We start from the raw sequence: 15,574 nt of genomic DNA, 5'->3' as shown, positions 1-15,574 counted from the left end.
TCCCATCCCTCCACATATGTAAAAAGCATCTGTATCACCCTCAATCCTTGCCATGCACTGTTCCAGGTATTGGAACAAATGACCTAGCTGATCTCTTGGAAGATTAGCTACTCTTGCAGGGAAGACAGACCTCAATCCAGCAAGCACTCAAATGAAAGTAACAGTGGCAACTTGCTGGGGAGAGATGGGATCACATGGTTTGATAATTCACCATGACAGCAACACTGATTTCTTTTCTTTAGTTTGTATTTTCCTGGTACTCTCCTACGATGTGAGAACAGGAAAACAGATGGATAGAGATGCAGGTGGTCTGGAGCACAGTGCCCTGGCTTTACCCCCCTGTCTAATGCAGCCTCCTTCTCAGAGGCCTTTACATCCGATAGCCCCTGAACAGGTTCTGAGAGACCATATTTAGGGAAGCCACCTCATGTGAGGAGGACCAACATTTCTTGCTCCTTCTACATAGATACAATACAAAAAAAACCCCTGCATTATTCTCATCAATTAATTTCTCTCCAGAATCCTAATAAAATACAGTATGGAACAAAGGAAATTTCTAGTCACTGTATTTCTAGTCACTGTATATATACCCCAATGTGTTAAAAAAAAAAAAAAAAAGCTGGGGAACATTGGTACATGCTAATATTAAAAGATAGGTCGGCCCCACTACTGGGGCTGTTTGGCTCATTCTGACTACCAAGACCTGAGCAAAGATAACAATCAGACATGGGCTTCAAGTAAAAGATTGGCTATTAATTATTCTGTACTCTTTTAAACAGGTGGCTTATTGCAGAGGAACAACTAAAAAGTTATAATTTCTAGCACATGTGAGGGTCCAAGGGCAATCTGTAGCACTAGAAAAAAAAGCAAAACAAAGCAAAAACCATGGTTTTGAATTGATGTCAAGAAGAACATGCTTGCACCCTATGCCTTGCTAGCACAGGGTCAATATCAATTTGAAAATGGCAATTTGAAGTGAGAGGATTGAATAATAAAGCAGCAGAACTGGGCAAAAATTCAAACAATTTCACCATTGGTAACTAAAATATATCATAATTTATGCCCAAACAAGGCCAACGCATTTTCCCCCTCAAATCCGTTGTGAAAGCCAAGATCACAAAGGAGATGCTTCTCCAATCTAAGAAGGCATGATCTTCCAGGTCACTGAGCCACATTGTTTTGCAAACAATTCATGTGCTTTTCACAAACCATCCAAATATTCACTTGTTAATCTTTGTTCCTGAATGTATAACGAGTGTTTTTTTTTTTTTTTTAACACTAGCTATCCAATTAGTGAAACTTAGTGGGTTTAAATTGGACTCCAAGATAATCTCATATGCTAGGATGCACTGGTCCCACTTTAACTGGGACTCAATGGGGACTCCCATTTTACCATTTATTTGCTACTGATTTGCTCACCAGAGAAATAGCAAAAACCCAGTGTCCCCTGCCTCATTAGCGTAAGAGAAGAATTTCCTAGCTCAGTTGTCCAGTTGCCCTCCAGATCTATCACATGCTATCACAAAGCCTTTCCTGCCATCTCACTCTCTGGGTTCCTTTTCTTCCCAGGATGTGTTCTCCGCTAGCTGATTTCTGTTACAAATGGACACCAGGTTCTGAAGAGCCCTCCCTTCCTTCTTTAAGTGTCATGACATCTGTCCTCCTCCATGTAAGGGTGAGGCAATAGCAGAGGACTGGGGGAGGGATTTCTTGTGGGAAGAGATAGGCTTCCAAGACTGCAAGACAGGAAGAGGGGTCTAAGCTAGAAGGAACTCAATTATTCTGCTAACGTGTCTGGACTATTACTTGGTAAGCAATAATAACTACCATTTATTGTCCAACTTAAGTACGTGGTACTGTATTGAACATGAAATATATTTTACCTTATTTAATTCTCACGGAACCAAATGGGGTTATTTCTCATTTCCACTTACATGTAAAGAAACAGAAACTCACGGAGTAAAGTTAGCTAAAACTAAAGAATCAGACCCAAGTCTGCCTGACTACAATGTTATAATTTTTTCAAATGAGAACCACTGGGAGTTTTATCCAGCATAGAGAAATACAAAAGGAATCAGTATTTCCTGAGCTCAGCTATTAACCTATCTGTCTTAACTGATGTAGAGACTGTTGTTGGGAAGGAAAAATTACAAGTGTAACAACATCAAGATGGACAGGCACAGGGATGTCTTTCTGCATTTTCTCTGCCCTAGGTAAAGACAGAAGGATCTGCAGGGGAAGTTAGTAGCATGTAACGAGTCTGAACAGCATGGCAAGAGAGAGTCTAACATTGGGGAAAAAAAAAACAGTGAACTTAAATTCCACACACTGAGGTTGTTCAAGACCTGGTTTTGCTATTTGCTCATCGCATGCGCTGCACCAGCCAGAACTCTTAGCAATTGAGTTCTCAGCTACTAAAGGTGATCAATGAAACCGAGTATGCATGGAAATGAGGTGGAAGCCTTTCTCTTCTCATTGCAATAAGTGTCGCTCCAGAAGTTGTAAGGGAATCAGGTACCGCTTCCAGCACGAAGAAAGGAAATTCAGACTTTGGCCTTTTTACTTAACCCTTAGCTGCTACCACTTGAGGATTTTTTTTCTTCTGGCTCTAGCATCTCTCCTGGTCATCTATGTACTTTGTCATAGTTACTCCATAGTTACTCCATGATTACTCTGTCATCTTTGTTCCTGTGACAACAAAACTCGCTCTGTTTAAGCATTCGGTGCCTAACCCCTTTTTTTCCCATGAATTAGAAGCTGACCTAAACCAACCTCTAATACATACTATGGCAGCCATATGACACGTCACTATAATCCAACTGGAAGGTATTTTTGTCCAAGTACCAAGAAGTAGGAGGAGGCAGCAGAGCATCTGCGTGCTAGCCGTTTTGTTATTTAAACTGCAGAAGGGTGACCTGGTTTGTATTCCTTTTCAGTCCTTATGTTCTAAACATAACCAGAGACCCTTCACCTGTGATCTTTGCAGGGAGGTCTTGCAGACTGAAGTTCAGCCAATGCATTTTTGTACAGCTAATTTGTACTGTAAGGTTGTGTTTTGTGAGTACAGACTGAGCAGGTGTCTAGCAGGTCACACAATCTGGGCAGATATTTCCTGGGTCCCGTTATACAATCTTCTGTCCTCAGAGCTCTATAACCTACTTTTAAGCATGAAGGATACTATGGTGAGTTCCCACCAATCTCACAAAACCAGGCTCTTCCTGTAGCCATGAAGCCTCACTTCCCATACAGAGTGCTTTTTGCACATGGGTCTAGTTGGTCCAGCAATTGGAGAGAGCGGTGTTTCCTGATTGGACTATTTCATTTAGCCTATATCTGTGTCCACAGAATGAGGTCCCACTTATAATCAACCCTCTTCTGAATTTGTGCTATGGATAAACTGAAAAGCTTGGGTGTTCACATCCATAGGACGACAGCAACCGACCATCCAATGGCTAGCTCCTCAGCAGCCATCAATGTCACATGTGCTACCTGACACATGCTGGGCCTCAGTGACAAGAAGAGGTCAAATGGGAACTTTCCCCCATATCTTCCACTCTGTCTCTCTGAGTCCCACCCGAAGGCCAGCAGGAGAGAATAAAGCAATGGGAACTCCCAAGCATCTACAGGCACTGATTACCTTTAGTGTCCTGACCTAGACACAAAGTTAGATGAAATGCCGCAAGAGGCTGCATTCTTGATGGTCAACATCCTATCTGTTCACTGCTGGACATTTCCAATTCCTTTGCAGCAAGAGTTCTAAATTCACAGTTAATGGGCTACCTGGTGGCTAAATGCGATTTTAAAGCTGTATTTCCTTCCAAAGTAAGAAAAGTAGATGCTCTATCTGGCTCAGTAGGAAATAGGTCCTTTTTTTTTTTTTTGCCCCTTCAAGACAAAGTATAGTAATAGCTTCCTTTGGGAAACTCTCCTTTTTAGTTTTAACAGAATAAGGGCAGTCAAGAAAGAGGCTCCCACAGGCATAGCTGTATGTGTGAGGGACTACTTTAGACCCAGGCATTAGTGAAAAATGGGGGGTAGATAGCTGGGTTGTGGCGAAAGGTTTGTTCTTTATTTCTACACCCTTCTGGGTAAGTGAGCACATACATTTCCGTTCCAAATAGCCATTCCTTCCCGATGATGTGTGCATTCTCCCCTTCAGAGACACAAATCCCCCAGAATAACCATCCCAGAGGAACAGATGCTCTGTCTCCGTGAGGCACTTCCAAATCTCAAATTGCCTGTGTCTCTGGGTTTCACTGAATGAACTCAGACCCAGCTCAGCTGCTACGGCTTATTCTCAGTGCATTCGAGAGACTGTATACATTTTAGCCACCAGGGCAGAGTGTCAAGTGTCAGGAAAGCGACACACTTCAATGAAAGGAATGTAATAAAAGCTAATGTGGGCAGTCTGGTTCCTTCTGGCATCCAGAGGCCAACTGATTCATGTTTTTGCTTCTGGCCAAGGACTAAATAATGAAAGGCCAAATGCGACCAGATCCCCTCATGTGCCAGGGAGTCCTGACCGCACCTCATGCCCTGCTATAACAGCCAACAGCTATGGAAAGCCCGGGCATCAGTCACTAGGGAGTCCGCCTGACTGACTGATGGAGAAGGTAAGGAAGGTAGAAGCTGAACTATTGGTGCTATTTCTATTAAATGTTTAGACCAACAAGCAGCATTAGCTGCAAATTTGCTACTGAGAACACACACAGGAGCTCATCTGTTCATGTAAGTTCAGCTAATCAAGTTAAGCATTGGACATAGTGGATGTAGAGAGGGTGAAAACCGTGGTTCAAGTGCAGGTTTAAGGCTCAAGACATAACCTAGTTTGTAGTCCTCTGATTCCAAACTACACATCTGAGTCTGGGGGGGTAGCCCTGAAGTGGGGTACGTGTGTCTGACATCCAGGCCCCTAAATATGGCAAGGCTGTAACTATTTCTGTCTTCCCACACCTGAGGCCGAAGAGAAGATAGGATAGCAACTGACTGTGGAGCCCGAGCTTGCCGGCTCCAGTCTCCCGTCAGCAGAAAATGATGAGCAGGCAGAAGAAGACAAATGTGCCCTTTCCAGAAAGAAATATAAAGGACAAAAGGTTTCACAGACCTAGTCACTCACCAGGCTTTTCTTGAAACCCCAAAGATGAAAAGGCAGAGTTTGGGGTATTTATAGTTGACAAAAGTCTTTCTCCACATGGCCCAGAAAATGAGGTGCTGTGATAAGGGCTTCAGAGAGAGCTATTCTCAGTCTCTGCCAAAGTCTCCCAACACACACACACACAGACAGACACACACGCGCACACACACTCGTATACATACACATAGACACACGCACACGACGCGCACACACACACTCGTATACATACACATAGACACATGCACACACAGACACACTCGTATACATACACATAGACACATGCACATACACACACACACACACACTTCCCTAGGGGGTATCAGCCAAGGATGGAGCCCCGGGTATTCTCATAGACACCTTATAATGTAAAGATGGACTGGAGAGAACAGAAAAGTTGCAATAGGATATATTTAAACCCAGATATGACCACACTAATAACACAACCACCCTCTTACGCCTTCCTTAAAACTCAACTAAGTTCCCAAATAGAATGCCAGGATTACATTATAAAGATTCCCTTTGTTTGCCTTCTCTCCAGAGAAAAGAGCTTCCCCCAGCTATTCCAGGCATAGTGTATATGTCTATCAAGAACAGAGATGATGGGACGTGCAGATCTCTGCAGCAGAGGGACTCTGGACATTGCAGCGTTGAGAATTCAGCAGGAGGCCATCCCTTTGGCACCAGTGCTGCTTTGGAGAATTGGGCTGTATTCTTTTGGCTGACTGTGGTGGAAGGGATAGCAAGTCACTTCTGGTTTCTGAGGAACCAGATAATGATGCTACCATGGCAACTGCCATCAGTTGCTCAAACTGACAGAGCAATAGCCCTTGCATAGGCCTCATTAGGGCAGGGTTCAATTTCAAGGGGGAGGGGAAGAAACTGGGATGGAAAAGGTTATGTGGGTAGTGGACATTCGCTGAGGCAAACCCATGGGACACCAGAATAAAAATTATAAGGAGACAGATACTTGAAAAGCCTCCAGACAAACCCAAATTTGACTTCCTGTTGGCCTGATCCCCTGATCATGTAGACTATGGGTTTGGTGACTTCATTCTGCTCTCTGCCACAGGTTCCTGGCAGATGGGACTCTTGGGAGTCCTGTCATTTGTGATAGAAGAGCTGATTTCTCTGGTGTTCTCCACAAGGAAAAGGCAAGTGCAGAGACAAGAAGCATAGGCATATGAGCATCAGAACGTGTTAGCAGAACCTTAGCAAATGTGGCAAAAGCCAAAGGGGAGAATGGGAGCTCACGCTATAGGCACAGAAACCAGAGAGGGAACAGGCATGGCAAACTAGGAAGGATGATAACCAGAGAGAATGATGGAGAAGGATGAACAAAGACCATCTACATTTCAGAGAGAAATGAACTGAAAGTTCAAAATATGGTATTTCTAAAATCAAATAATAGATCAAAGGTCTTGATCCATCCCATAAATGTGGATCCTCCCCTAAGTACCCCTGACAACAGAGAGTTTTCAGCTCTGGGATCGTGAAGGCTTCCCTTGCCACCACCACTACCATGGTTCAAAGAGCACAAAAGTGAATGAGACAGATGCCAACCCTAGAGCACACTGGTGTCAAATGAGTCCACGGAGAAACAGCTGGCCACTGGGCATAGGACAGGAAGCAAGGCTTCCTCTGAAGGACACTTCCTATTATCCTCCAACCCCAGGACATATGCTGGTTGTTCGGAGCACAGACTCAATGCTGTGGGAAAGAGGTATCTGGGTGGGAAGCAGTTAAGTCTTGGACCAGTTAAGCCTTCATCCATCTTGAACTATATGTGTAAATTCCACACCAACGTAAAGTTTATTCCCACTACATTTGACAGCTTAACATCTGCTGATCATTCACACTGATGTCCCCAGTGTTAAGTATTCTGCATACCCTATTTTCTCTCCATTTTAGAGGTTAGAAATGGAGGTTAGGATAATTAATATTTTGCTACAATGGGTCAAGGACATGAAGCTGGGAATGAGAAGGGCTGGGATTCAAATTGGGCTCAGCCTAGCCCCACAACAGTCACCTTTCCTCTTCTGTGCTGTCACCTAGGAACTCTGCTCTTCTTTGAGGTCTGGTGAGTTCTGTCCCCTACGCATTTCTCCCTACCCATTACTCAAAGATAGAGTGTGCTACTGATACCAAAGTGAGAGAGGGACAATACCAAGTGATGCACACAAATGAATTGATAGAATGAAAAGAGAACTGGACCTTTTAACAACCCAATAGTCATATTCTACTTGTCTTTAACAAACAACAAAGTGCCCTTTCTTAAGGCAAGGGCAGACCCTACTGAACTGCAGGGAAGACAAACTGAGAGCCCCTTGGTACAAACAGGGTTGCCTTTCTTTGTATGTTGCTGTGAGAACCTATACAGGTCTGGGTATGTGGGGAGATACCATGGTTTTAGGGAATCTCTTTGGGAACAGTTCAGGCACATTTATAGGTCGTTTTCATTCTGTGAGTGAAGGTGACTCTGCATAGCTCTAATGGGGTGGAGATGCCTGTGCACATGGGACAAGACACACTGAATTACCTTGCTACCACCCTGTCTCAGGATCACGATCATACTCTGGCTCTCTTGGAGGGCCTCTCATGGCTCCTGCAGCAATGGACACAGAGGACTTCCAGGTTCTAGAAGATCTTAGACTTAACCCAGCCAGGAATTCTCACCTCAGTACAGAGCACCCTGGCTCTTGACACCTTATTTTTTGCCCTAACTGTTCAACTGCCAGTGAGGATGAGAGATAGAAGCTGCCAGTGCTTGGCAGAAGTTGGATATGGGAAGGGTAAAGCCATGGAAACATCTTTTCCCCTCCCCATATGGCTGCCTTCCATGAAAACAGCACCCAAATGCTTCTTCCTCCCTATCAGAAGAAAAGTGTATCCAGCCTTGCTTGGAAGGCAAGGCTCAAAAAGGTAAGAAGGATGGCTTTGAGGACTCCTACATGCCAATAGATTAATATGTGGGGTTAATAAATTTCCCCAATTATCATGAATATGAGTTGGTTTCCTACATAGTTTAAAAACATTTTCTTAAGTATGTCTTCAAGGAAGATTTGGAAAATCATTCCTTTTTGACCTCTCATGTATCCATATGTTTTTTTTTTTAATTTTTAAATTCATTTTACATACCAACCATAGTTCCCCTCCCCTCCCCTCCTCCGGCTCCCTCATCCCCACCTCCTCCCCCACCTAGCCCTGCACCACTCCTCAGAAAGGGTAAGGCTTTCCATGAGAAATCAACAAAGCCTGGCACAACAAGTTGAGGCAGGATCAAACCCTTTCCCCTGTATCAAGGCTGAGCAAGCCATACAACTGTCACCCACATGCAGAGGGCCTAGTTTGGTCCCATGCAAGCTCTCAAGTTGGCAATCTAGAATCTGTGAGCTCCCACTAGCTCTGGTCAGCTGTCTCTGTGGATTTTGTCATCATGATCTTGACCCCTCTTGCTCATATAATCACTTCTCCCTCTCTTTGACTGGACTGCTGGAGCTCGGCCTGGTGCATCCATATGGGTTTTATATCCCTGGACTAACTAGATCTCTGTTACTATTGCTCATGGACAGAGGCCATCCCCATGCCCAAGATTTTGAGATCCTCTGCTCTGGCTCTACTACGTTACTCTTCCATGATGCCCTGTCTCCTACTGATGCTCCTCAATCTTGCTTCCTCATTTAGGATACATGAACCAGAGCTGTAAGACCTTAAGGACTTCTGTTGAGAACCATTGGCAAGCAGACCCCCAGACTGTCACTCTTAGGCACCACTCAGAGCGTTCACTTCCCAGGTGGACCCTGGAGATAGGCTTAAGTCAACCAGGCCTCCAGGAAGAGGAGAGGCAGGGGAATGGGACAGAAAAGAATCTACTTACGCCAGAGCAAAGGCTACCAACGCACCAACCACTACCACAAAGTCCAGGATGTTCCAGAGGTCTCGGAAGTAGGATCCATCCTGCAGGATCAAGCCTTGGTCTATCATCTGCAGGACAGGGTTGGAACAGATGAGGCCAATGGTTGTAAGTAAAACCTACACCTGGCTTTGCTTCCTTATGGCAAGGGCTCTACTGCCACTGTCTCCTAGGTAAGCCCACCCTGGGCCTGAGGAGCAAGGAGGGTATCCAGCAGGCATTCTAGGAGAGGCCTGAAGACTCCTCTCACAGTCACACAAATTCTCCAGTCTACAGTGAGGATGCAGCCCCCTTCCTGTAGTCTAATAGGATTGGATTAGACTCTCCTGCCATTACAGAATTTTATCCTCTCCTCTGAATGTCCCAGAGCTCCAAACACTGCTACATACTCATAGATGGATAAAAACCCCAGATGGGTAAAACTCAGAATGAGACAGTCCTGTTGGGATGTTAGGCATCTAGAGGCAGAGAGTTTGGTTGGAGTTAGACGAAGTCTGAACTTACATCTCCCTAATCCATTGCCTGGACATGTACCCAGTATAAGACCAGAAGTGCAATGTGCAGAAGTATACAATCCTCAAGCTGTGCCTACCTTACTACCTGCCTCCTGTTCAGGCCAGGAGGAGAGATATACATTAGCCAATCACATCCACACAGCCATGCCTTCCCTCACCAGACACCGAGGCCGGAGATGGCTCTGCAGAGGCTCTCTTAATGCTGCCATGGACTAGGAGATGGCATTATGGGGTAAGGGCCTTAAAACAGACAAGTGGTATAACTGAAATCCAGAGGCCAGGTTTTTTCTGGAAGATTTTACCTTTATAACCATCTCAAAGGTAAACACGCCCGTGAAGACATAGTCGAAATATCTCAGGACCTGTAAGACACACATGAATGAGACAGAGAGGACCATGTAAGGCTGCCAAGCTCTACACACACCTTCCAGCTGACCTTTGCTATTCTGCATGACAACCCCATCTCCCATACATTCCCACCCCAAGACACAGTGAGGAATTTTTCCTACTACCTATAGCAGGGCTGGGAAGTGAACATAAGGAAGAAGGCACCAGCGAACCTGCTTGAGCCGCATGGTCCACAGCCTATTCCTTCTCTTTGGCCATAACTTCTGGGGTCTGAATTGCCTCCATACAACTCTCTTTCAGGCTCTGTGTGGTACCCAGGAGATAACTCAGTGGCTTGTGGTTAAGCTGCAGTCCTACCACATCCACACACATCACCTATGGCTCTATGTTAGATCCTACATCCGGGCCCTCCAATAGCAGCAGAGTCCTTTCAGAAGCCTGGTTAGCTCTCAGTGTTAAGCCTGCTGCGGCAGTTTAAAAACAGTGGTATGGGTGTGGATGTGGGGACTTCTAGAGAAGTCATAGACACAGGTAACTGGTCCATCCCCCCAAAACCTTTCTTCTACCTCATCTTGATTCACCTCTGCTGCTGGAGGGGAAGGCCTGGGATGGAGTAGACCCCAAGGCATCAAGAAATATCACAAACCACCCTTGGGCACTCACTTTATTGCGCTCCGAATTGGTCAGGACAGGGTCCTCGGCTGCCAGGGCAATGCTGCTGGCCGCAATCACCAGGAGGATGCACATCTCAAAGTAGCGAAGGTTCACAATGTAGTGGCAGGCCCTGCGGATCCTGTGGGGATGAGGGGGAGAGAATCCTGCTGAGCTCACCCTATTGAGCTTGCCCTGCATCATTCCTATGCCTGCCCCTACATTGACCTCTTCCAGATAGCCAGACCCTTGCCAAAGGAAGTCACCAGGGAGAGCAATTTAATTTCTCTAGCACCGCCCTTTGATTCCAGTCCCCAGTGGAGAATGGTAATGAGATTGGTTAGAGGCTATGTCATGCAAACCAAGATCATTATCTGCACACGAGTGAGCCATGAGGAACAGCCACGTGAGACTACACGACCTCCAGTGGCATGTGGTCCCCTCTGTGGCATCTCTGCCTTCTCCCCTGAGCAAGAAAACTAGGACCTGCCTAGAAAATTCTAAACAACCAAGAAACACAAAAACATCTCAATTCTCAAACCCCTGATGAGGTGCAGCATGTTTCCATGGTGTCCTACTATCCTGATGCAAATAACTGTGTTCTCTGCTACAGTTCTGGATGACCTGGCAACGGAACCCAGCTTCCTCCCATTCCACAGGCCTGCCTGAGCACTGCCCACAAGGCCACTAAACATCTCCTTGTCTTCCTTCCTCAGAAGCTGACCCACATGACAGTTCCAGGATATAAGGCACAGGCTCTTCTCTTGTACCATATTTTTTGATTCTAACATTCTAGACTCTTCTCTGATATTCCTTCTTCATGCTTCTACCTCCACTCTGGGAAAGGAAACTTTTATCAAAATTCCATGTGCAGAATAGTGGTACCCAAACCCTAAACTCCAGTAGATGCCTGACCATCTTTAGAGTCGTCTGTCCTTTTCCAGAATGTATGGTGACATCCTCGAGGCAATCCCCTTCATTCTCCCTGTTCTAACTACTACTGATCGAAGAGTAGGAAGGAAGAGTCCTTTTCCATGGCATTTCTCCTGTATTCTGACTTCAGTTACCCTGGAGACTATGGGCACAGAGATAAGAGGCTGTTCAACTAAATATTTGCCCCATCTCACTTACTGGCCCCAAATCTTTCCATATCTAGCTATCCTCTGCCAGGAAGGTTCAGGAAGATGACAGGGTTTCATTATCCCAGGCTGGCTCAAATCCTGGATGTCTGTCCTAGTACTAAATGGGGGCACAACAAGAGCATGGCTCACGGGTTAGTGGTGCTGAAGATGAACATAGAGCTATGGGGCACCATGGCTTTGCCAGTCTCTCGCTTCTCCTTCTTCTTTTTCTTCTCCACCTCTTCTTCTTCCTCTTTGGTCTCTGCCTCCTTCAAGGGACTGGCTTCTCCATCAGTCTTGTTGCTAACTGCAAGCAGAAAGGTTTAAATCTTCAGAAATTTGCTGGGACATTTGGTTTCTGGTTTGAGTTGGTAACAGCACAGAGGATAGGAGGGATGCCAAGAATGACCCTGGGAAGGTACCCTGACAGTATCAGGTCCCCCCACACACATTACATCAACTCCTTCTCCTCCCATTATACCCACCCTTCCCTACATGTTATATACTATAGCCTTTTGTGCCATATTTCCCCTTTTATGGCTGAACTTTCATAGTTGAGGAAATAATATGGTTATCGCAGCTACAAAGCTTGCATAATTTAGAAATTATATCTAAACTCTACATCCTTTTAAGTTCACCCATTGAACTTCCATATCACTAACCCTTAAGTGGCATATATAATCATTCCCAGTATACAGATGGGAAAACTGAAGTTCAGAGTCCACATACCTTTCCTAAGGTCTTATAGCTAAATTTAAATCCTATACACTTTTGTGAAATCTCTGCAAAGGAAGATTTCAAGAAACCATTTCTCTCTGTGTGCTGCCTTTCTGACTGTCCTTCCCTAACATGATGGATATAGAAATGAGAATACAATATTCATGTGAATATAGGCCCATGACTATGTTCCAGGACTGGGGGATGAAACAGCCATGGGTCACGTAGCATGGTCAGGTGGCTAGTCTCTGTTTCTATGCTGAAGTCAGGGGACAGAAGGCTGTCATATTGGAGAGAAGGCTTGGGAAACCCTCACCCCCACCCCCAGTGCTCTGTGACTAAGGAGTGGTACTGCTCTGAGACTCGGGCTAAGTAGCAAGCCTTTGTGGAACTGGTCCATGGTGGGTGGGGCCTTCTAACAGCTAAGTGATAGGGTGAACCTAAAATCCTCTATCACACACTGTACCTGTGACAAAGGCCACACACTAGCCCTAGCAGGGGAACAGAGAGAGGGTCAAGCTAACTTGCTTCTCATAAAAGAGGCTTTAAAGCACTTCTTATTTAATAAAAACATAAAATCAGACAGACATTAAAAATGGCTCTGGACCTGGAAACCTGAAACACGCCCACATCAATCCCAGCAAGCCCTGGGTATGGGAGATTTAGTTTTTAAAGCAGACCTGGCATTTCTGAGGGTAGCGGATACTAAGTAGAGTGGAAGTGAAGCAGTGACAGAGAGACAGGCAGGGAGACAAGGAGACTCATGTGAAAGAACGATATGGAAACAGAAGGAAAACGTGCATGCATGGAACCGCATGGCTATCACCTGTGACCACAGGGCAGCAGTGGGATTAATGCAGGAATGCGGTGAGGGACGGGAGCAGGGTGTGAATTAATGCAAGGATGGAGTAGGGGGCACATTACAGGGTGTGGGACCAATGAAGAGATGACATACAGGGACATAAAATGCATGGCTAGTACAGGGAGGAGGTGCAGGACTCGGGTCATAATGAGGAATGGGATTAAAGCAGGAAAGGGACTAAGGTAAAGGGCAGAGATGAGATAAAAGGAAAGGATTGGTGTAGGACAATGGGGGCACAGGGACTAATGTAGACATGAAATATACAGTCAGGGCAGTGTCAGGAATAACACGAATGTAGGAGTGAGGTGTGGTTCAGGAAAAGATGGGCCATAGAGCCAAGGAGCATAATAGGTTAAAGGCTTTCCCCGGTGTTCCCTGCTAATATTTCATAGGTTAACATCTGCTTGAAGGAATTTTGATGGGGAAGCATGACTGAGAGCTCCTAGGAGAGAGACAGTTGATAAGAATCATAGAGCCATGAAATGTTAGTGCAGGGATGATCCCCAGGGACAGTCTAACTCAGTGTTCTCCATTATATGTGACACAGAGGCCTCCAGAGATATAGCGATGCTTCTGAGACCACTGACTGAACAGAGCAGGGACCAGAGCTGAGGCATTCTGCCAGTCCACCCCCAGGGGTTCTTCCAGATCATCTAGGAGGTCACAAGGGCTCTCTGTAGAGCTTTATTAGAGGGATCTCAGAGCCAGCTGCCCCTGCTGGAGCGGAGGGCGAGGGTGACTGACAGAACAGGGGCTGTGCTCACTGTGCACCACTGTTGAATCCACCAAGGGGTCAACATCAGGGATGGCGACCGTGACGCTGGTGCTCTCGGTGGTAGCCTTGTCCATGTTGGCTGTCATGCAGGAGAGGTCAGGCTCGCTCTGGCTAATGCCCCGGCCCACGTCCAGCTGGACGTCCCCAAGCAGGGCTTGCTCGCTGCTGCCTTCAGCTTCCTGCTCTGCCGCATCCTTCCCCACTTCCAGCTCAGGCTGGGGCTGGACTAGAGGAGTTTCTGCCTCATCAAGAGCTCCTACGAGTCCAGAGCCCCTGGGTACCATCAGACTGTTGGTCCTGAAAAGAAAGAGCAGGAGACGGCCATGGTTCAGAAGCTGTTCTAGAGTGGCTGATGTATCTGGCTCAAAAGGAAAGGGGAGAAGGGCAAGAGCGGGTCTCCTGGAGAGCACACAGCCTGAGGTATCTCCCATCTCTATCCAGACATACATAGAGGGGCAAACACCTCTGGGCCACGCCCACTAACTCATTCCCACCTCTGACCCCACTCTCTACAGAGATGCTCTGGAAGAGAACATCATTTTCATACAGATAGATTGCCTGTTATATTAAGCCATGCCTTTTAGATGGTGTTTTGGCATCTTATAAAAGGGGACACTAGGGCCCATAAAGGTTTCTGTCACAGAATTCCTCACACCAACCTGAGCTGTAGCCCTCTAGGGCCCTCCTGGGTCTTATTTACCTCCTTAAGTCCTGAGTTCTTTCCTCTTCATGGATGGTCGGCTCCTTGCTTCTGTGGCTGCCCTGAGGTTCATGTTCTTTCTCTCCCTCAATGGACACCCCTTCATCCAGACTCCGCTCCTGGCTGGCAGACCTGCTCCGGGACACGGAGGCAGACTCCTTGCCCTCAGTCCTGACACGGCGATGGCGGCTGCGCCTCTGGCTCTGCCTATGTCTGGCTCGGTCCTCAAAAGTCACCACGGTCTCTCCTCCCCCAGCTTCCTGCTGGGTTGGGTCACAGTTTCCATGACAGGATCTGGGCAGCCATGGTGGCTCCCGTTTTCCCAAGGACAAGGGGCTCCTCTGGTTGTCCAGGGCACTGGTCAGGGCCCCTACACTGCCCTTGAGGGAACCCCCGCGGCTAATGCGCTCCTCTTCACACTTCTCAAGACCCAGGCCCAGGGCTAGGCCCTCAATGGGCCTGGGTCTCCGATAGAGGCTGGGGTGAGCATTGAGTGGGTTGAGAGGGCTCAGTGGATTGAGTGGATTGAGGGGGTTCATCGGTGGGGCCTCCTCTTTGTTGAGGGCTTCTTGACTGGACATTTGCATGTGCCTCCTCAGCTGGCTGGTGCGTTGTTCCCATACAGACATGTGGTGCCGGCGCCTCCGCTCCCTCCTAACAATGGAAAAGTGGGGGTGGGGGGCTACAGTCAGAACCTGACAGCACACACCAGGATTAGAGATGGCGGCTTACAGGAGCCATGAATAGGGATCATGGGATGACGGAGCTAAAGGGGAGGCCAGGATCCCAGACAAGAAGCACAAAGATGCAAGGAGCAGTGGCCACACATGAGAGAGTTGTC

At 46.6% G+C, this 15,574-nt stretch overlaps 1 protein-coding gene across 10 annotated transcripts in view; it reads right to left on the bottom strand.

Moving 5' to 3' along the window:
- Window positions 1-15,574, bottom strand: part of Cacna1e (calcium voltage-gated channel subunit alpha1 E) — a 476,043-nt gene that overhangs the window by 59,400 nt on the left and 401,069 nt on the right. For all 10 annotated transcript variants that reach the window (XM_057770437.1, XM_057770436.1, XM_057770443.1 and 7 more), the window contains 6 exons: window positions 14,734-15,387; window positions 14,023-14,330; window positions 11,830-11,986; window positions 10,571-10,700; window positions 9,862-9,921; window positions 9,009-9,115 (listed from right to left, as the gene is read on the bottom strand). In XM_057770437.1, the coding sequence (XP_057626420.1) occupies window positions 9,009-9,115; window positions 9,862-9,921; window positions 10,571-10,700; window positions 11,830-11,986; window positions 14,023-14,330; window positions 14,734-15,387 (1,416 nt within the window). The remainder of the gene's footprint in view (window positions 1-9,008; window positions 9,116-9,861; window positions 9,922-10,570; window positions 10,701-11,829; window positions 11,987-14,022; window positions 14,331-14,733; window positions 15,388-15,574) is intronic.

Source organism: Chionomys nivalis, chromosome 5, assembly GCF_950005125.1.
Source record: "Chionomys nivalis chromosome 5, mChiNiv1.1, whole genome shotgun sequence".
Classification (NCBI taxonomy): Eukaryota; Metazoa; Chordata; class Mammalia; order Rodentia; family Cricetidae; genus Chionomys; species Chionomys nivalis.
This window is presented reverse-complemented; position numbering and strand designations above follow the sequence as displayed.